The 20,544-nt window shown below is 35.2% G+C and overlaps 2 protein-coding genes across 4 annotated transcripts; both read left to right on the top strand.

Annotated features, from left to right (window-relative positions):
• The first annotated feature begins 1,103 nt into the window (after window positions 1–1,103).
• Window positions 1,104–4,407, top strand: LOC122277417 (plant cysteine oxidase 4-like). Its single transcript, XM_043087387.1, has 6 exons — window positions 1,104–1,261; window positions 1,791–2,155; window positions 2,278–2,450; window positions 2,607–2,760; window positions 3,617–3,820; window positions 3,922–4,407. Exons 2-6 carry the CDS (start codon window positions 2,056–2,058, stop codon window positions 4,038–4,040), a joined length of 750 nt encoding a protein of 249 aa, XP_042943321.1. The 5' UTR covers window positions 1,104–1,261; window positions 1,791–2,055; the 3' UTR covers window positions 4,041–4,407.
• A 5,344-nt stretch (window positions 4,408–9,751) lies between these two features.
• LOC122275435 lies at window positions 9,752–14,980 on the top strand. Of its 3 annotated transcripts, none has more exons than XM_043084487.1 (8): window positions 9,752–10,102; window positions 11,181–11,271; window positions 11,888–12,300; window positions 12,489–12,565; window positions 12,669–12,705; window positions 13,477–13,693; window positions 13,987–14,452; window positions 14,611–14,980. In XM_043084487.1, exons 3-8 carry the CDS (start codon window positions 11,964–11,966, stop codon window positions 14,758–14,760), a joined length of 1,284 nt encoding a protein of 427 aa, XP_042940421.1. In that variant the 5' UTR covers window positions 9,752–10,102; window positions 11,181–11,271; window positions 11,888–11,963; the 3' UTR covers window positions 14,761–14,980. The 3 variants fall into 3 exon arrangements, with proteins under 3 accessions (XP_042940421.1, XP_042940423.1, XP_042940422.1); XM_043084489.1 differs by having other exon boundaries at window positions 9,752–10,168; XM_043084488.1 differs by lacking the exon at window positions 11,181–11,271.
• The last annotated feature ends 5,564 nt before the right edge of the window (window positions 14,981–20,544 follow it).

The following is a 20,544-nucleotide window of genomic DNA, read 5'->3' as shown; positions in this document are numbered from 1 at the left end:
TCCCCACCGGGCCACCGACCCTCTCACACTCTCAAGTCTCAAACTCGAAGTTTTTCAGTAATACGTCGTAATTTTCCCAAGTGACTCCACCAACTGCTAAGAATTATGTCTCAATTGTACGCTAAACAGCAGCAACAAACGGAAGCCGTGTCATGGCCTCAATAGACCCCAACTCACTTAAAAGGATTATAATAGAAAAGTAGAGATAATAAGTTAAGATGAGTTAAATAAAATAAAATAAAATATTATTAAAATATTATTTTTATTTTTTATTTATTATATTTTGTTTAATAATTTAAATAAATTATAATAATTAGATAAAATAAAATATAACATATAAAATTAATTTTATTTAAAATAATTGTATGATGTTTATGTATTTTATAATTATATATATTATTAATCATGACGTGTATATATACGAGCAGTGCTACTTTGAGTAGGATTGTTCAAAATAATTGTTAGTCACTTTTTTCTTTTTTGTTTTTCTTTTTTTTATTATATATTTTAATAGATTTAAAAAATTTTAAAATATAAAAAATATATCAATATATTTAAAATAATTTATTTTATCACTAAATATAAAAAAAAATTTAACCAGCATTCACTTCAAAGTGGTCAAGTGAGACGACATACAAGCTTTATTAATTATATAATAGTATTTGTTAGTATCAATGAAACTAGATTTTCTTTGACTTTTGAGATTTTTTAGGTTAGAATTTTAAATTTTAAGATTAAATATTAATATTATTATTATATTGAGATTTGAAAAAATTAAGAAAAAATTAAATTATTTATTATATTTTGTATGAGGATTTAAGAAAGTTATAATGATGAGATAAAAATTTTATATTTAAAATAAAAATTTCTTGTGACCAAACACAATCTAGAAATGACATTTTAGAATATTATTAAAAAAAAATAGTATTGAATATTATTAGTCCAAGTTTCTCAGGAATAATAAATCCAAAAGATTCAATGAATTTACCCAGCAAGACCGAGAAGGGTGACTGAATGATCCGCCGCAAATAAAAAAGAAGTTGTCATTATTTGCGCAGGCTCCCCCGCAGAATAAACATTGCACTTGGTCATGCTATACATACATACATATAGAGCTCATTGGCTGAGTGACGTCGTTTCAGTTCTGTACATTATGCCATTGCATCATTATTTTCATTTCTTGTTAAAAATCCTCTCCTGGAACTCCCGTCTCCTTTCCTCACAGACGGTCCTTTCTCTCTGTCTCAGAGAAAAACCTCAGGTACTCCCTCCCTCTCTTGAGTTTTCTTTGTCTTTGGTGCTTTCGTAGCTGTAAGAATTCCGAATATGCCTGACTCGTTCTAGGGATTGAGTCTATTTTTTTCCCTCTAATTTAACTTTGACGGTGTTTGTTTCATATGTTTGAGTAATTTCGTGTTTGTTTAGATTAAACTTGCCATTTTTATTTGTTTTGTGGGCTTTTGGCCGCTGAGAAAGATAAGGCAAGAGAAAGCTCATCCGAATTTTATTATTTTGGGTCGTTTAATTTCTAAGCTTGATTTAACTCGGTCGGATAGTTGACCCCCCCCCCCCCCCCCCCAAACCCATTTTTTTCAATAATACTAAGTTCCGCCAGATATCAAATGGGGTAAAATCTTTTACGTTTTCTCAGAGATTATAATTGGAGCATTAAGAATGGTTCTTCATTGTACATCTGCCCATTTTGAGAGAAAAAATACGTATGAACTAGAGTTGTTTCTATTATTTTCAGAAATTTACGACATGATGCTCTTGTTACGTTGGTTTGATAGGTGCTTTGAGCTAACCGTGGACGGGGTTAACTGACTACCATGCATGTCTATTGCTGTCCCTTGGGTTCACGTAGGGCTGGATTTTGGAATTGTTGCAGAGAAAGAAAGTTGTTTTTTAATGCACTTGCTTAACCTTGAGCAACCCAATAGGTTCTTATGATTTAGATGCTTGATCTACTCCACTGTTTTGGTGACTGATAATTAAGAATTCAGTTACTGGGATATTCAGATCAATTCATCGTTAGACTGCTACGTTCTTCATACCATGCCAGTTGTTCAGAAGCTATATGACGCCTGCAAGGTGTCATTCTCTACTGATGGTCCGGTTTCAGAAGAAGCTCTTCGAAAAGTTCGTTCTAGTTTAGGTAGGAGGATTAAGAAACTTGAATCATGTTTGTCTTGTTTTCATGAATCTAGTTTACTTGCACTTGGCCCAAGCCAAGTTTATCGTACTGAGATTTAACACTTCCATATAATGCCATTCCAGATGAATTGAAGCCTTCTAATGTGGGTCTCGAGCAGGAAGCACAATTAGCACGTCAATGGAAAGCTTCTGTGAAAGGTAGCAATGGGAAAAAAGGGCGTAATGGGCGTAATGGCAGTCATCAGTGGCCATCACCAATTAAATATCTGCACTTGCATGAATGTGCCAAATTGTCTGTAAGCAAGTTGAATCTTGTTAGGACATTAACGATTAGATTTTACATTCAGAACTTAATGATTTTCTTACACTTGGTTTTGGTTGAGTGGATTGGGTATTTGTAATCAAAGCTGGATTGTGACTTGTACTTGGAAAATTTTTGGACCTTGTCTCAGATTGGAATTTTCTGCATGCTACCTGGCTCTATCATACCGCTTCATAATCATCCTGGAATGACTGTATTGAGCAAGCTTCTTTATGGCTCGTTGCACGTGAGGTCATATGATTGGCTTGATATTCCCGGTTCAGGTTCTGCAGATCTATCTCAAGGTGCCCATCTTCAATAACCTTATCATATTTCAAGATTACATTATGGATCTGTGATAGTGATTTGGACTGATATTCTGATGTGTGCCTCTTTTTTATTTGTAATATAAATATTTTGGTCAAAATAATATCAATCATGGTCTCCCTCATTCTGCTCCATGGTGCTGAGGTTGTTCGGAGCAACTAGCTTGGTTGAATCCATTCTAAGCATGTCCTTAATTTTTTTCTTGTCTATTACCTGTACGTTAATGTGGATGACAAATTGGTGACATGACACAATCTCTATGGTCGGATCTTAATGGAATGCCCACATTTTAACATTTTTTTATAACCGCATCATAACATTTTTATAGCTCGAGGATGCAATGTGTCAAAAGTAGTAGTTAAGGTACCACATTGCAAAAGGGTAACTGTTTTGGGGTGCAAAGTCACAAAGTGTACCCTCTCCTTTTTGTGATCCTATGATCCTTGGATATTTTATTCAGCCAGTTTGATGCTTTCCACAATTAAAACTTATTTCTTCAGTTCTCATCCTTGTCACCTTGTTTGTTTTCATGTATGATGAATGCCTTCTTACTCTTGCTCGAGCAGTAGTATATTCGTTATTTATGTCTTCCTTTTGCTCCTCATCTTGTTGATAAACTGTATCTTTAATTTTTCAGTATTTACTTAAAATATATATATATATATATCTCTTCAACTACCATTCATTATGAAAGAAACTCAGATAAAGAATATAGAGGTTTGATTTTGGTATTGATAGATTGCTGGATTAGAATATTTGTCCACCTGTAACTGAAAATGAACCCGACTGTGGATCGGTAGGATTCACTGATTGTGGATTAGTGGAAATTTGCAGCCAGACCTGCAAAACTTGTTAGAGATTGTGAGATGAGTGCACCTTGTGATACAACAATCCTACATCCAAGCAGCGGTGGCAATATTCACTGTTTTAAAGCCTTGACTCCCTGCGCTATCTTCGATATCCTTTCACCCCCATACTCCTCGGAAGATGGCCGGCACTGCTCTTATTTCAGGAAATCCCCTAGGAGTGATCTACCAGGTATCATCTCTTCCCCTCCCTTGTTCTGCATGACAGATAAATGCTTCGTTTACTTCTAATGCCCTGAACTAACCATTTCTGTTTCTTTTGTTCTCCTAAAGATATTGATGAACAATGTGGTATAGAACCATCTGAAGTGGTTTGGTTGGAAGAGATTCAACCTCCTGAAAACTTGGTGGTCCAGAGGGGGCTGTACAGGGGTCCCGTTATTAGAAGTTGAAGCGGTTTTTGGATTTCAAGTACCACAAACTACTAGTTACGGCAGCCAAACAAATGAGTCAGTGAGGAGATTGCTGGAGCGTTTGCCATCGACGGCCGCGGCAATAATTGCTGGGATGTTGGCAATAACTGCTGTCATTCCCATTGGGAGGCATTTGATTGTACATATCTCTTAAGTTGGATTGGATACCAAAAGTCTTTTACCATGCTGTGATTGTTTCTTTACTGTAACAGGTGGCGTTCAGATACTCGACTTGCAGTTGGATTTTGACCACCTTGCGAAGTTCTGTTCTGTGAATAGCGTTGTATTTTCGGAAGTTGTCTGTGTCAGCATACGTTTCGAGTGATTTATGCCCTTTCTACGACTCTTTTCTGGTGTTCAAAATAGATACAACTAACGAAAGGAATACAACCAGCAAGCATGCATCTTAAATAGATATCCAGTTCTCTCAAAAGAACTACATCCATCCCGTCGCTCAGCTACTGAGTCGACAACAAGAAAGCAGGGCCGGGCCCAAGATAAAGAAAGATTTCAGAAAGTCGCGAAATTAAATGAGAGTTCATGCTCAAAAAAGTGTTACGATGTATACTCTCGACGTCTCTCTCCATAATCTGAGATGATGATGGCTTTACAGGCCGGCCCAACTCCAGCCATGGATCTTCATGATTCTTGTACATTGGAGAGGGGTCCATATTGATTACCATTTGCAAAGCGTGTGCATGCAAAATTAAATTAAATAAAATACAATATAATAAATTGATAACGTTCTCTTAATTGTAGATCTTTAAATATAAAACTACTAGCATTTATAATTTATAAAGGTGGATGATGCAACTAATTATGTCCTTATAAGGGATTCACCATTGAATTAATGTCTCCTCCAATCAATATTTCACCGATTCAACCACATGTTATTTCATATTCTTTACTTTCAATAGTACTTCATGGATGTTTTTGTTAGACTGCACGTTTTTATTTGGTTAATTAGAGGGGGCCCTATATATATAAATATTATTTTATTTCTAATTATTGATCTCTTTGTAGATGCATTTGTATATGATCTGTATGTACTTATATATATATATTATATATATATTCCACTTAAGCACACACGTGCGGATGATCCATAAATTCATTTAAATAAGAATGACCCTACTCAATTAGTTGACATGGGCATGCACTATGGGTTAGCTTCTCTAAAATTTGAATTGGTTTTATGGATGAATACAAATCTTCCTCCCATTTAGAGAAATTAGGTGGGTGAGGGCTACCCTCTTAATCCCTCCGACCCCCTCTCTCTATAACTTTATAATATGTCTCGTCAATAATTAAGTATGACGGAAGATGACAAATGAAAAGTAATATTTTTTAAAATGGAGAAAAAAAAATTTATTAAAAGCAAAATGTTTGTTTCCTGTCAGTTATTTTTTTTGCTAAAATGACTATTTATTGTCAAAATGAATCTATTCTCGTTACAAATAATTATTTTCGTTGCAAATAATTTATCATAAATACTTATTTTTCTTATAGTGAAATTTTGTATTCAACTCGCTATCCATTATAACGTAATTCCCAATTTCTTTCTGAAGTACTCCCAATAAGAACATTGTCACAAATTTGTTTTTGTAAGTAATTGTAGTAATATCAGAGAAAAAGAAGAAGTAATTGTAGTAATACAAAAAGAATATTTCAATTTTAAGATATACAAATTTGCCCAAAACAAGCCCAAATTAAGTGTCTCTAGATGCTCAAGCACATTGCTACTAAAATCTTCCAAAAAGCTTTGCAACCCTCTAGAGGGTTTCTTCATTAATGGATCGTGACGTACTAGATATGGGTTTTTCTTTAACCATCTTTATTTCTTGAAGCTTCACATTTAAGTTGTTTTGATCTCATCTCTTGACAAGGTATCCTTTGTAGGTGAACTGAGAACTAATTTATTATCTACTTGCTCCTCTCCTCGTCATTGTCACAACTTCTACAATGATGTGAAATCATAAACAAAACCTATAATAATGCAAATCATCCGATTCATCCCCTTATTTATCTGTTTTGTCGACTCTAAAATAGTTAGCTAGGTTGCCTTTTGGTGGAGAGAATATCTGAGATCTTTTAAAATATTTTTGTACGGGATGAGAATACCCTCGTCCCAAACACAACTTTTTTCATCTCAATTGATTATATCTATCACTTTTTTAATTTTTCACAACAAATTAAATATATCTCAACTTATTTCATACATTCAAACTGATCACTACTATTCACTTTTTCAATGGGATCCACTCTTACACAAAACTTATTTAAACATCTTAACTCATAATTATTTACGGATACTTTAAAATATTCTAAGGTTGTGTTTGGAAAGTGGAGAGATCACTCCACTATTGTTTAATATTTTATCATTATTTTACACGTACTTTTCATTACTATTTAATATTTTATTATTACTCTTTTATTACTATTGATAGATTATCTAATATCACCTCACTATCCGAAGGTAACATATATTCTTAGCATCTAACCTCAAGATTAATAGAATAGAAAGCCGAAAGGTTGGCGTGTAAATAAAGATGGAAAGCAGAACAGAAAACTAGTACTGTCAACCTGGGTGTCATGCATGATACTTTTATTCTCTCTCTCTCTAAGATTGCATAATTTGCCTATGTTTGCGGCGAGTATTTTGCCAAAACTTCATGGATATTCACATATAGATTCGGTTATATTATTTTTCTATAAATATGCCCACTGGGTTTCTTTGGTACCTACTCTGTTTCCTACATGTAATGTTGGTGTAAAACAAATATACTATTATGATAGTTCCCTATTTTAGAGGTTATATATATATATATATATATGTACGAGAAATAATAATGGTAATTGTGAAATGTGCAATCACCACATAATCGTTTTTTTTTTAAAAATAGGTATAAATACGGTATATATTTATATAAAAAAATTAATTTTTTAATAATAGACTGCATTATTTTTTAAAATAATTATGCGGTGCTTACACACTCTACAATTGTATGTTACATTATTCGATCGAGAACCTCTTAATCCAAACAACCCCAAAAACTGGCTGACGTCTAATTTATAATAATTAGTTTTTTTTTTCATTTCCAATAAAATTAGCTACCTCTCGATCAAAAACTGGTAATATTTGACGTCTTTATAAATTCGAACCTCCAGTCAAAAACGAGTCTTAGTTGTCAACTTGTTATTAGACCATGTCTCGCTGTTTAATGGGAAATTGTGGATCCATGGATACTGCTAGTAGTCCCATATACACGTACTATATAATATCCCATCAATAATGGCAGAACTTTTGCCTTAATTCGTCTGTTACAATATATATGGTTTAATTGAAATTTTCACCCACTACTCTTAGGTAGCCTTGACTTGAGGACCATGCATGAAGACTCATGCCATCCATATAATATATGAAGAATGGTGGGAAAAAAGGAACCGAAAGGAAACATCTTGGCAAGCCGGACGTTATTCCTGATCAGGCATCACGAAAAGCTCCATTAATTCGATGAAATTACCACGATGATCGAAATTGTACACCCTGGCCAGAGATATATATTAATATTGATGTTAGAGTAGTGTCTCGACTCTCAATGCTAGCTGCAGTAATCAGACATGATTCTCCTTTATGCTGATTAATTTAAAAATGTTTCCCATTCAGAAATGTAGGAGACCATGCATGCATGACATTGTAGTGAGCTAAGTTGGACGTTTTCATCCATTAAAAATATTATAAAACAAGTAATTCTTAGAAAGATTCTTAGGAGCTATAAAAATAATGAAACGTCAACTCCCCATGCAAACACGAAGACAAAACTTCAAGTATTTTCTAGGTAGTAGGGCTGGGAGTTCCACATTTTTCTATACCCAATCTCCTTCTCTTCCACGTAGTGTTCTCTGTTAATTTCATAGTTTAATCCCTTGGTTTATCTTTAATCTTTCTCTCTTTCTATAGTAACAAAATGCACATGTCACTCATAACGAGCCAGTTTTGGGTGTCCTTTAGCCAGACCTAATCCTTAAAACTGATTCTCCTTCTTTCCCAAAGAGTCAAAGACAATCAGGATGCCTTTTGTCATGTGAGGACGATCCAAATTCCCTCCGGGCAGCCTTGGAAAGTAAACCCTTTTATGGTAAGGAAAAAGATAAATAAAAGGCTGAAATTAATTTGAGATGATCAGTATGATGTGGGAGACGCGTCTTTTATCTTCCTTCCTTCTCTTCCCCACCTTCTCTATAGATATCGTAGTTCTGTCCATCTGTAATATTAATGTCTCCTTTGATTTTTTGCATAAACGTAAATATATATATGACAAGCATCGATCGATCTGATCATCTACTGATTAACCATGCACGGGGATGCACTTGATGATGTGCTTACACCATTATCTTGGATGCCGAGAATAGACTTAACATTTTTAAAAGCGTACCAATAAACATGTTGAAGAAGGTTTTTTTTTTTTTTTTTTTTTTTTTTTTTTTTTGTTTTTTTTGTTTTCAGGACTTGGATCATACTGTTTTTGGCCTTCAAATCGTGCCAACGTCTCTACCGACTGATCTGATATAGTAACTTTTCAACTCGTGGTGGAGTTTAATTTGTGTTAATTAATAAAACATCTTTAAAAACACGCAGCTACTCATGATGTGTCATACTGCATATCCCTACTGTAGTACTGTCATGAATTTCTAAAAAGTTAATCTCAGCTAGTTAGCTGAACCTGCTAGAGAAACGAACTGGGTTGTATAAAGCTGTCAATTATAAAGTAGACATTGAACTTTGCCCCCCTATATAGCTTTGTGAGGCACTTAGTCAAATAGGTAGGTAATAATCTCACTTCCCTCAAATTCAGTATCTTGGTAAACAGCAGCAACTTTTAGGGTCAGAAGACGAAATTCTTGCTTCCTTTACTGCCGATCCTTGTGAGAATTCTGCTTTGAGTAGCGCCAATGGTATTTTGACTAGATAAAATCCCGGCATTCCATTTCTATTTGGAGCATATCATTGGAATGTATTGACATAAATCTTTAACATATTCTTTCTTGTTGTTTTTCAGGAAGTCTAAAAGTTTGTAAGTCAAGGTTTCAGTCCCAGCTCATTCATGTACTTAGGGAGAGCTAGCTAATTTAATTTGTCAATATGCATGTGGGTATTATATTATTTTTGCGAATAGAAAAGGTTCGAAAACGATTCATGCCAATTTTTTTAGCACCCCAAGTCCCACCAAAATTGACTAGTTTCAGATCTCGCTCTCCCCCACATAATTCTGGCATGTTTATGCAACAGCCTGTATTTTTGAATTGGACCAACCATTAGAAGTCATTTCAGCATATGCGAAATAAAACAAATTGTGAAAACCAACAGTAGCATCATGGGGACAAGAAAACAGGCGCTGATATATGGGCAGAAAGTCTTAGTTTAGGTGGGAAGAAAATGAAAGGTTGATGAAAGAAATGGCCCACACATTACTCATAACCTTGTTGAGATTAAACTCAATGAAAATTAAAATTTTTATTGGAAATAGAAAGGTAGGAGTCTCTAACAGAGGTCAACAATTAAGATAATCACGAGAGAGAGAGAGAGAGAGAGAGAGAGAGAGAGAGAGAGAGAGAGAGAGAGAGAGAGAGAGAGAGAGAGAGAGAGAGAGAGAGAGAGAGAACAACTGTCAAAGGAAGGGGAAGGGAGAAAAGTTTGGGAGCAGTCACATGATCTCCAACAGTTCAAGGGACCAGTAGCATCTGTATCCATAATGCGAGTATTATTGCAATTTAAAGAGTACAAGTGGTGAATCTGAATATTGTTGATTTGTTTTTATTTTATTTATTTTTTAAGACCATGACTCTTAGAATATCATAATTTTTATCGCTTTAATTCAGCTCTGAATGAAACAAAAACATCACAAAACCAAGTAGGCTACAAAACCTTTCCTCTCTCTCTCTCTCTCTCTCTCTACTGTTCAAGGACCAAGTCCACTTCAATCCGTCCAACTCCCATAAAAAGCTTGCAGTTTAGGAGGCATGCGAGGATCAGCCCAGAGGTAAGTTTAATATCATTGATCGGCAACATGCATGAAAGGAGGATTGTGGTATCTTCATCATCGATGGTTTGTATTTGGAAAACAAAAAGCAATATAAAAAAAAAAAGAAGTTCTATGCCTTCTGTAATTTGGTTGCTATATTTTGGTAGTTTATGCTAAGGAAGAACTCAAGATGATCATCTTATGCTCAATTTGAATATTTTCAATGTCCTTTGGTGTTGTTCTTCCCTTTTTGTGTGGTTTCCCTTCTTGCATACGAATCAAAATGGGTTTTTTTCATGAGTTTTGGTTGATTATTTCCGGCCGAATCCTAATACTACGCGGGATTTCCTAATTTCCTCTTTCTCATGATTTAAAGTCTTATATATAATCGTAGAGAAAGGTCAAGAACCAAGTTAGCTAATGTTCTTAAACAGCTACCCAGAAATTATTGCTTTATTTCTTGTTCAAATGATCGTTTTCTGAAGGAAAAAAAAAAAAAAAAATCAAAGGACAAATTAACTAGCAGTGGTGTTTTAACAAGACAAACATTTGCTTTGTCATTACCCATTAATTTTACATGCCTATGAACTAAGATGCAATTGACGTGATTATCACATGTCATTACCAAAATTTCATATAAAGAATTACTAAAGATGTGTCTCTCTTTCACTGCATCCACTGACCAAGATTTCATATAACTAGCCTTGATTTGTTGTTGTTTATAATTCTGATGTCCTCATAATATTGATTAGGTCACAAAATGAAAATACCGCGCACAGATCATGATCAACATAAATTGCAAGAACATCAGTTTGATACCAGAATATATATTTTCTCTTAGCTTGAATTTTGTTTCATTAGAAATCCGACATATATACTACTTATAATTATATATTTAGGACGTTGGTCGAAAAAAAACCTCTTTCATTTTATTCACCATGTTACTGAAACACGTGATATTATTGGCCAATTTTAATTTTCGATCAGATTTTCTTTGCAAATTTATAAGTACTAGATATATATTACAATTACACATGATTTCTTAACGGTAGTTTTCTAATTTCCCACTTTTGATCATGATCTTTTGAACTCGTAGATCGAGATCAGTTCCTGGAGTAGTTCCTGGGCGAATTTGGCATGGTATTTCCAGTAGTCAATGGCTACACATGCGCGTTTTGTGTCATTGTGTGAGTGGGCATTTCTTTTCCTTTGGATTCGGTGCATCGACCTTTGGTTCTCTTCACGTACAGTTGCTTGGATGCTGATCTGGATATAAATTAAAGACAATAAATAGTACACTCTAATTAGTTTGTGCATGCAAAACACATAAATGCATACCAATATTCTCTTAATTTGAAATTCTTTTTAAGTCCATTTATAAAGGTGGATGAGACAACTCATATCTGAGAATACACCATTAACTCTCCTGCATTAAGTTCCCAAAGTTAGCTATCACCTAAAACAATGTCCTAGCTAGCTAGCTCTAATATGTATCAATTATCAAAGACTTGGCTTAATCAAAACATTAGTTTTAAATAGTTGCAAATATATGTTAGATCAGATGATCAGTCTACCAATCTAAATATAATGGCATTAACATATAGAATTATACAATTAATAGGAATGTAAAATTAATGTTAATCGACCTGTTTGGCAATTAGGACGTGTAAATTATAAAGTACATAAACAAGCATGCATCAGGTGTAAATATTCTTTTTCCTCTTGATGCATGAAACCTAGCTAGTTATTTAATTATGATGGAAACAAAATTACATTATTAATTCAACTCTTTTTTCCTTTCAGCAATCTAACAACTGATCAAGAAGAAACTCAATTTTCGGAAGTTCAAGTGTGTAGAAAACTCAAGTAGCAGCCAGCCATGATGGAAGGACTAGAGATAGATGACGATGGAAAAAGTACTGACAGGAGTACTGAGGAACAGGCCGAAAATGCCTCTGCAGTGTCTTCACAAAGGTGCTCATCGTTTGACTTGAATGAGGAAGCCTGTAGCGAAGTGGGTGATAGTATGGCCGAAGGAAGGGATATTAGGAATTCAGCTAATGATAATGACCCCTCCGGCTCCGGTACAGGATCAGGAAATGAAAGGAAGACTAGAGTCAGGCAATATGTTAGATCCAAAATGCCTCGGCTTCGTTGGACCCCTGAGCTCCATCTCTCCTTTGTTCATGCCGTCGAAAGGCTCGGCGGGCAAGAGAGTGAGTTTCGACCCATAGACTTTCCAAATAAAAAAGAAGATCGTTTCCATAAATTGATCATATATTTGATCCCGAGACTGAAATTCTTAATTAATACCTCCCTTGTCTCGTCTGTGTATATAAGACATGAGTTCATGTACGTGTTTTTCTCCATCTGTTTATTCGATACTCTTCCTGGATTGTTGCAGGAGCAACTCCCAAGTTAGTTCTTCAGCTAATGAATGTGAGAGGCCTTAGTATTGCCCACGTAAAGAGTCACTTGCAGGTACTGCATGTAAATGGATAATTAATCATGATTCTCTTCCTTATATTATAAAGTACTTTCTTTTGCTTTCTCTCTTTTACTAATTTCGAACTGTTTATTTCAGATGTACAGAAGTAAGAAGCTTGACGAGGCCGGGCAAGGTGAAGCTTTGTTTTTCATATTTAGCTTATGATATATTAATTGGCTATCTTTATCATTTAGGGAAATTAACAAAGATCAGTTACTCCAAATTTTCGTTTAAAGAACATTAATGTTGGATATAAAAAGATTAACGGAGATAACATTTTACCAATCGATCAACAACTTCTCTAATTCATGCTATACAAACACTCTAAATAATTCGGTTACATTAGGTCAACATAATCACAATACGTATATATTCAAGTTATAGTACTATTAATTTGTTTATCATTTTTACGAAAATGGAGGAATGCCAAAGGGAAAAAATGGCACGCATACAAAAGCCCTAAATAAGGCAACTATTTGCGATATATGTAAATCTAGCTTCATTTTCATATATGTGAATCAGAGATGCTTGAAAGATATTGAAAAAAACATGGTATTAATAAAATTAAAAAAAAAAAAAAAAAAAGATCCAAGCTTTCCGGCTAGTTCATTTTCTACGTGATATTTACTGTTGCACATTATATATATTTATAAATACATAGTTTCCAATTACTAGCTAGTTCATTGCATTTAAAAATGATCAGATAACTTAATATTCAAATAAAAATCTCCTAGGACTAATGAGAAAACATGATATATATATATATATATATATATATGCATGTTTCTGTGCTTAAATTGTATTGTCACTACATATATATATGTTGGTATTGAATCGAGATAGGAAAAATAAGCATTATTTTTCCCTCATAACAGTATGCCCACCCTTGGCCTTTTTCTTACAGTACTGGGTCAAACATACAGACCCCTGCAAGGAAGGAATCACATGCAAGGAATTTTGAACCAAATAACCGGCAGTACTACGTCGACTCATCAACACTTCAGAATGGAAAATGGTGGGATAGTTCTTGCAAGACACTCTGATGGGAATAATGTTGCTCATGACCTTTTGCAGTCACCCCTCTCCCGACCATCATTAGACATCAAAGCTAGCTTCGCAAGGTAACTAATCATTAATTGTGGAAAAGCTCTTAGAATTCATCTGCATATATTCACCACTCGGCCAGTTCACTCCCCAGCTTGTTATTGAGTGGCGTACTATAATGATACTGATAAGGGGAGAAATATTCGGTAATATCTTTACTTTTTGAAGGAACAGCATTCCCTGTTAGTAATAACCAACTAGATTTTCCCTATTGTTTTTTCATGAAATTGGTTGTAGTTCTAAATCCAAAAATATACGTAAAAACTTGTTTCATACCGTGATGCTCTCTCTTTCACACACAATATTATAGGCAGCAGCAGTGGACTACTAATCAACATGCCATAAGAAGGGAAAGTTATCTAATGAGCTGGAAAGATCTTGGACGAGACAAGGGTTTGAGCAGCTCAGCAGGCTTCCAAACTCAAGCAGGCAGGTCAACAGCTCCAAACCAAATTCATGCGGTACTGGACACAAACATTGGTATTGGACCCATGAGACCTAGCCAATTTCTTGAGGAAAAGAGATGGCCTCCATTCGAAACGATTAGTACTAGTCAATGGAAACTGAAGAGGAGTACTCCTACCAATAGTACTGCATGGGATAATGCCATCACCAAGTTCGTTGGGGAAACCTACAGTACAAGGCCAACTGAAAAATGGAACCGGCCTGCAGGAAACCTCACAAAGGATAGGCAGTTCCCTTCAAGCTCTTCAGATGATCTGGTCAGAAATTCCAATAGTTTTAAACCCGAGTTTGAGCCCCCATTTCGGCTTGAGGTAACGTTTTAATTAGCTCGCGAAATACTGTTTAATTGACCGATGTACTTAACCACGACTACTTTTAAGTTCTTTCCGCTTTTTTCCCCGCAAGAATTGTTTCTTCTTCTTCTTCTTCTTCCATGCTTTTATTTTACTCACTTCTGTTTGAAATGCAGCTGAATCAAGAAAAGATGTCAATGGACAAAGAATGGCTCCCCGACTTGCAACTAAGACTTAGCCAAAGGGTCGGGAACGACGATGAGATCAAGAGTACTACTCGTGGCACAGCAACTCATGAAATTAGCACTAAGCTTTCGCTCTCTTAGCTTATATTTGTCACGCAACTTGCACAATCTAGTTACAAAGCTCATACAGATTACAGACACAAAAATGTTGTGTACGTAACACAACAAGGCCAAATTGGGAGTGAGTACTTGGGATTTGACTGTGTACAAAAAAAATACAATAGGAGTGATCAAATCGATCGTTTTAAGTGCTTGTCCTAAATCCGTTAGACGTACCAGATAAATGTTCTTGTTGATTCCTCGGACTGTGTGTGTTAGTTTTGCATAAATTAGCCAGGCAAACGCAAGATTATAAATAACTTGGCGAAGGACAGGGTTGATCAGTGTTTGCCTACGCATGCTCCTCCTCGATCGGAAAAAGTTCGGTGCATGTAAAAGGCGCTGCAACTTGTGATCAGAGATGTGATAGTTATAACAAAAAATAAAAAGGAAAAGTGGGAAAACGTTGGCGGGGACGTAGAAGCTAGGAAAAAGGCAACGTGCTGCACTTGAATCATTCCCAGATTATGATGGGTAAAGCGATCTGATAGATTATACGCAGGTCGATGGAACATATGTTATTGCGCATGCAGAGGCTGGATTAATGCCTGTTTTCAATTTTTGGGTGAGAACTCGCCTCCAAACAAAAACAGGCTTCGAGAAATGGAAAAATTTGATTATAAGTAATTCTGCGCATCAATATACGTATTTATTTAATGTGATTGGTCAAAAAATCAGACTTTAATAAAAATGATGCCAATTTAATTTTTGAATTTGAAGGTAGCATGCAGATCGGTACACGAATTTACTTATACGTAACAAAACTCAAACTTTATAGAATCTTAATTACATTCAACTTTCGTCATCAATGCCACATCTAATTATCACATGCAGAACTTAGTTGATCCGATCCTTTTTTATGGTTGTTGTGGAATGCCTGTGTCATCTATTGATCAGTATTCACTCTATTGCAACTACTATCTTGCTGGTTAATAAATTTCATTACCTACCCCAAAATATTAACAACAGACCATGCATGTATGGTACGAGAATAGTTGTACAAATTGTAACATGCTTCGGATATATATATATATATATTTGAAGAAATTTATTGTAAAAGAACGATTACAATGTCCTGCACATTTGGGAGACATAGCTAGTGTTGGAGTATAGCTTCACAAATTGAGCAAATGGAATTAAAGTCTAGAGAAGCACGGGTTAAAGTAGGAAAAGATATAAAAAGTTAGTTATTTTTCTGTTATTTTCTTTTATCTCTATAAATACATTCTGTAAGTTGTATTAATTCATCAATTCAATAACGTGAAAGTCTTTCTCTTCATCTCCTCTGTTTCTATTTTGTATTCACTGAGTCTTACCTTCAAGTATTCATCAGAAACTTGACATGGTATCAGATTGAAAATATTATTGCTTCCGCAAAATTCATCTTCTTATCTTTCATTTTTTTTTCTTCTTGAAATCTGCATTACAAAATTCTACTCGAGAATTTTTGTAGTGATCCTTCTTGCACTTTCTTGCATTTTCTTGCTCTTTCTTGGATAGATTTCTGAAATGGATCCTTCTGAAAATTCTGCAAATTCTGTCATAAATCCTTCTGATGATTCGTCTAGTCCCTATTATCTACATCCAAGTGACAATCCTGGAGCTCTTCTAGTCTCAGAAATCTTTGTTGGAGATAATTACATAGCATGGAGTCGATCAATCACCATAGCATTGACTGTCAAGAACAATGTGGCATTTATCAATGGTTCGATTACTGCTCCTCCTGCTACTCAACAAGTTCTTCATACTGCTTGGTTGCGTGCCAACAATTTGGTACTTTCTTGGTTAATGAATTCCATCTCTAAAGAAATAAGGAATAGTTTGCTTTATATTGTCTCGACTCTTGATCTTTGGAATGAGTTGAAAACTAGATACTTAAAAAGTGATAGTCCAAGAGTTTTTCATCTTGAAAAAGCTCTCAGTTCTATAACTCAAGGTTCTTTATCAATCACTGGATACTTCAATGCTTTCAAAACCTTATGGGATGAATATGTTAGCTACAGACCATTCCCAACTTGCACTTGTGGAAAGATGGCATCATGTACATGCAATCTTTTTGACTTCTTACTACTTCGACAACAATCTGATTATGTATTAAAGTTCTTGGTTGGGTTAAACGATTCCTATGCTTCAGTCAGGAGTCAATTACTTCTTGTTTTTCCATTACCAAGCATGGCCAAAGTCTTTTCATTACTACTTCAAGAGGAAAGCCAACGACAACTAACCAATTTTGTAGGCCAAACTCATGCCTTGTTAGTAAAACAGAATAATCAGTCATTGGTTCAGTCAAAGTTTTCCAAAGACAAGCAGAAGAAGTCTTCTTTGCACTGCACTCATTGTGGATATCATGGACATACAGTGGAAAAATGTTTCCAACTTCATGGTTACCCTCCTGGTTGGACTGGACCTAAAGGAAGGCGAAATTTCCCTACTGCCCATGTTGCCATTTCAACTGGAGAGGTCTACATTCAAAATAGTAATGAGAATCAAAAGTTTTCTTTAACTTCTAAGGAATTTACTAAACTGCTAGCACTTGCAAATTCAAATCCATCTCCTACACCAGCTGTGAATCTCGTTACTTCTCAATTTTCTGGTAAACCAATGCTACTCCCTATAGAGTTTTCTTCTTGTTATTCAGTTTCTTCAGCTTCACAGCATAATTTTTCATGGATCTTGGATACTGGTGCAACAGATCACATGATCTGTTCACCCCTCCTCTACTCCTCCACACCTAAACCAATTAATACTTCTATTAATCTGCCCAATGGCAACTCTGTCCCAGCTACTTATATTGGTACTATATGCCTCTCGAACACATTATTTCTACATAATGTGTTATGTGTTCCAAGTTTTTCATTCAATTTGCTATCTGTTTCCAAACTTACAAAAGAATCTAATCTCTCTGTATCCTTTTTTGATTCTTACTGCCTTTTACAGGACCAATCAGCCAAGAAGATGATTGGGATTGCATTTGAGAAACATGGACTTTACCACTTATCTCAAGCTACTACAAAAGCTGCTACCTGCAATCAACCCCAATTTAATTCTCCATCTTTTGCTTCAATCATTACTCAAACTCAATTAGATCTTTGGCACTACAGATTAGGCCATGTTTCTAGTTCCAGATTACCTTCTCTTAAACAATTAGAATCATCCATATCTCTTGATTCTACAAATGTTTGTGATATATGTCATTTAGCAAAGCAAAGAAAACTTTCTTTTCCTGTATCTGAAACTGCTTCTAATAAAATGTTTGACTTGATTCATTGTGACATATGGGGTCCCTTTGGTATTATTTCATATTCTGGTTTCAGATTTTTTTTCACTATAGTTGATGATTTCACACGATGTACTTGGGTTTATATGCTCAAAACAAAATCTGAAGTCTCTTCTATACTTAAAAGTTTCTATAAAATGGTAGAAACACAATTCAGTGTTCTTATCAAAACAATAAGGACAGACAATGGACTAGAATTCTTTTTAACTCAATTCTATGATGATCATGGCATTATACATCAAAGGAGTTGTGTGGAAACTCCACAACAAAATGGAGTTGTGGAGAGGAAGCATCAACACTTGTTAAACACTGCCAGAGCCTTAATGTTTCAAGCAAATATACCTTTAACTTTTTGGAGTGATTGTGTGTTGACTGCTGCCCACATCATAAACAGAATTCCTACCCCCCTTCTCAAAAATAAAACACCATTTGAAATGCTTTTTAACAAAGCACCTAACCTCTCCAATCTTAAAGTTTTTGGTTGTCTTTGCTTTGCCTCAACACTTACAAATCATAGACATAAATTTGATCCAAGAGCTACAAAATGCCTTTTCTTAGGTTACCCCTCTGATATAAAAGGCTATAAGCTGATGGACCTTAATACAAACAAAATATTCATTTCGAGAAATGTAGTTTTCTATGAAAACAGTTTTCCCTTTAAGGCTCTTTCACCTATTTCATATTCTGAGACACACTCCTTTCTATTTCCTCCAACCAACTCTACTTCATAATTCTTTCATGATCAAACCAGAAAAGATCATAATCCCTCTACTATCATTCAGTTAGATCAGAATCTAGCCTCTTTGCCTAATGAACCAATTCTACATTCTGACTCACCTTCTTTGCCTAATGCTCAGGAGATTTCCAATACTAATGAATCTGACCAATCTGCCTCAAACATACAACAACTCAGAAAATCTTCAAGAATTAAACAAAAACCAGTATTCTTGCAGGATTATTATTGTGGTAATGTTTCTACTGTTCCAAGTGCAAATCAATCATCTACTTCTGCTGGTTGTTCTGATAATTCAGGTACTCTCTATCTTATTTCTGCTTTTCTCTCTGCAAATCGATTATCCACATCTCATAAAGCCTTTCTAGTATCCATTTCAGCCACACAAGAACCCAAAACCTACAAACAAGCTGCCAAAATATCTGAATGGCAAATTGCTATGCAAAATGAATTAAATGCCTTAGAGTTAAACAAAACTTGGGAACTTGTTACTCTTCCTCAACACAAACAGACCATAGGTTGCAAATTGGTATTTCGAATTAAGTACAAGGCAGATGGCACTATAGAAAGGCACAAAGCCAGATTAGTAGCTAAAGGCTACACTCAACAAGAAGGCTTAGACTTCTTTGACACATTCTCTCCAGTAGCCAAGATCACATTTATTCGGTTAATTCTTGCTATAGCAGCAGTTAAAAACTGGCACATTCATCAACTAGATGTGAATAATGCCTTTTCACATGGAGATCTACATGAAGAAGTTTATATGGAATTGCCCCCTGGATTGGCTGTCAAAGGTGACAACAAAGTTTGTAAACTTCTCAAAAGCCTTTATGGTTTAAAACAAGCCTCTAGACAATGGTTTGCAAAACTGTCCACTGCTTTACTTGATTATGGTTTTACTCAAGGAAATTCAGATTGTTCTTTATTCATTAAGAAATCTGAATCCTCTTTTATAGCACTCCTAGTCTATGTAGATGATGTTCTACTAGCTAGTGACAGTTTGATAGAGATTGAATTGCTTAAAAAGTTTTTACATGACAAGTTCACAATTAAAGATTTGGGGGAACTCAAATACTTCCTTGGCTTGGAAGTGGCAAGGTCTAAAAAAGGCATATCAATCTGTCAAAGAAAGTATGCCTTAGACATACTTCAAGATACTGGAATTCTTGGTGCTAAGCCTTCTGCCTTTCCAATGGAGTCGAATCTTAAACTTACAGCAACAGATTCTGATCTCTATGAAGATCCTTCAGCTTATAGAAGAATGGTTGGAAGGTTATTGTATCTAACAATTACTAGACCTGACCTTGCATATTCAGTTCAAGTTCTGAGTCAATTCCTTGCCAAACCAGCTGTTAGTCATCACCAAGCAGCTGTTAGAGTACTCATATATCTCAAAGCTACACCAGGGCAAGGCTTATTCTTCTCATCTTCATCAGAATTACAATTAAAGGCCTTCTCAGACAGTGATTGGGCAGTGTGTGTTGACACTCGAAGGAGTGTAACAGGCTTTGCTATTTTTCTAGGTAACTCATTGATTTCATGGAAAAGTAAAAAGCAGGCTACCATTAGCAGATCCTCTGCAGAAGCAGAATACCGAGTTCTTGCCTCAACAACCTGTGAGGTCCAGTGGCTCCTTTATGCCTTTCAAGACTTGAACATCAGCCATCAACAACCAACACTACTCTATACAGACAGTAAATCAGCATTGTCCATTGCTACCAATCCAGTTCAGCATGAGAGAACAAAGCACATACAA

The sequence above is a fragment of the Carya illinoinensis genome, chromosome 9 (genome assembly GCF_018687715.1).
Source record: "Carya illinoinensis cultivar Pawnee chromosome 9, C.illinoinensisPawnee_v1, whole genome shotgun sequence".
Classification (NCBI taxonomy): Eukaryota; Viridiplantae; Streptophyta; class Magnoliopsida; order Fagales; family Juglandaceae; genus Carya; species Carya illinoinensis.
This window is presented reverse-complemented; position numbering and strand designations above follow the sequence as displayed.

Excerpts from the sequence above, each read along its gene's own strand:
- LOC122277417 (XM_043087387.1), top strand. The coding sequence starts at position 2,056 with ATGCCAGTTGTTCAGAAGCTATATGACGCCTGCAAGGTGTCATTCTCT. Across the intron at positions 2,156-2,277 it reads AAAAGTTCGTTCTAGTTTAG|ATGAATTGAAGCCTTCTAAT; the intron begins GTAGGAGGATTA and ends ATGCCATTCCAG. Across the intron at positions 3,821-3,921 it reads CCCTAGGAGTGATCTACCAG|ATATTGATGAACAATGTGGT; the intron begins GTATCATCTCTT and ends GTTCTCCTAAAG.
- LOC122275435 (XM_043084488.1), top strand. The coding sequence starts at position 11,964 with ATGATGGAAGGACTAGAGATAGATGACGATGGAAAAAGTACTGACAGG. Across the intron at positions 12,706-13,476 it reads GCTTGACGAGGCCGGGCAAG|TACTGGGTCAAACATACAGA; the intron begins GTGAAGCTTTGT and ends TTTTTCTTACAG. Across the intron at positions 13,694-13,986 it reads ATCAAAGCTAGCTTCGCAAG|GCAGCAGCAGTGGACTACTA; the intron begins GTAACTAATCAT and ends ACAATATTATAG.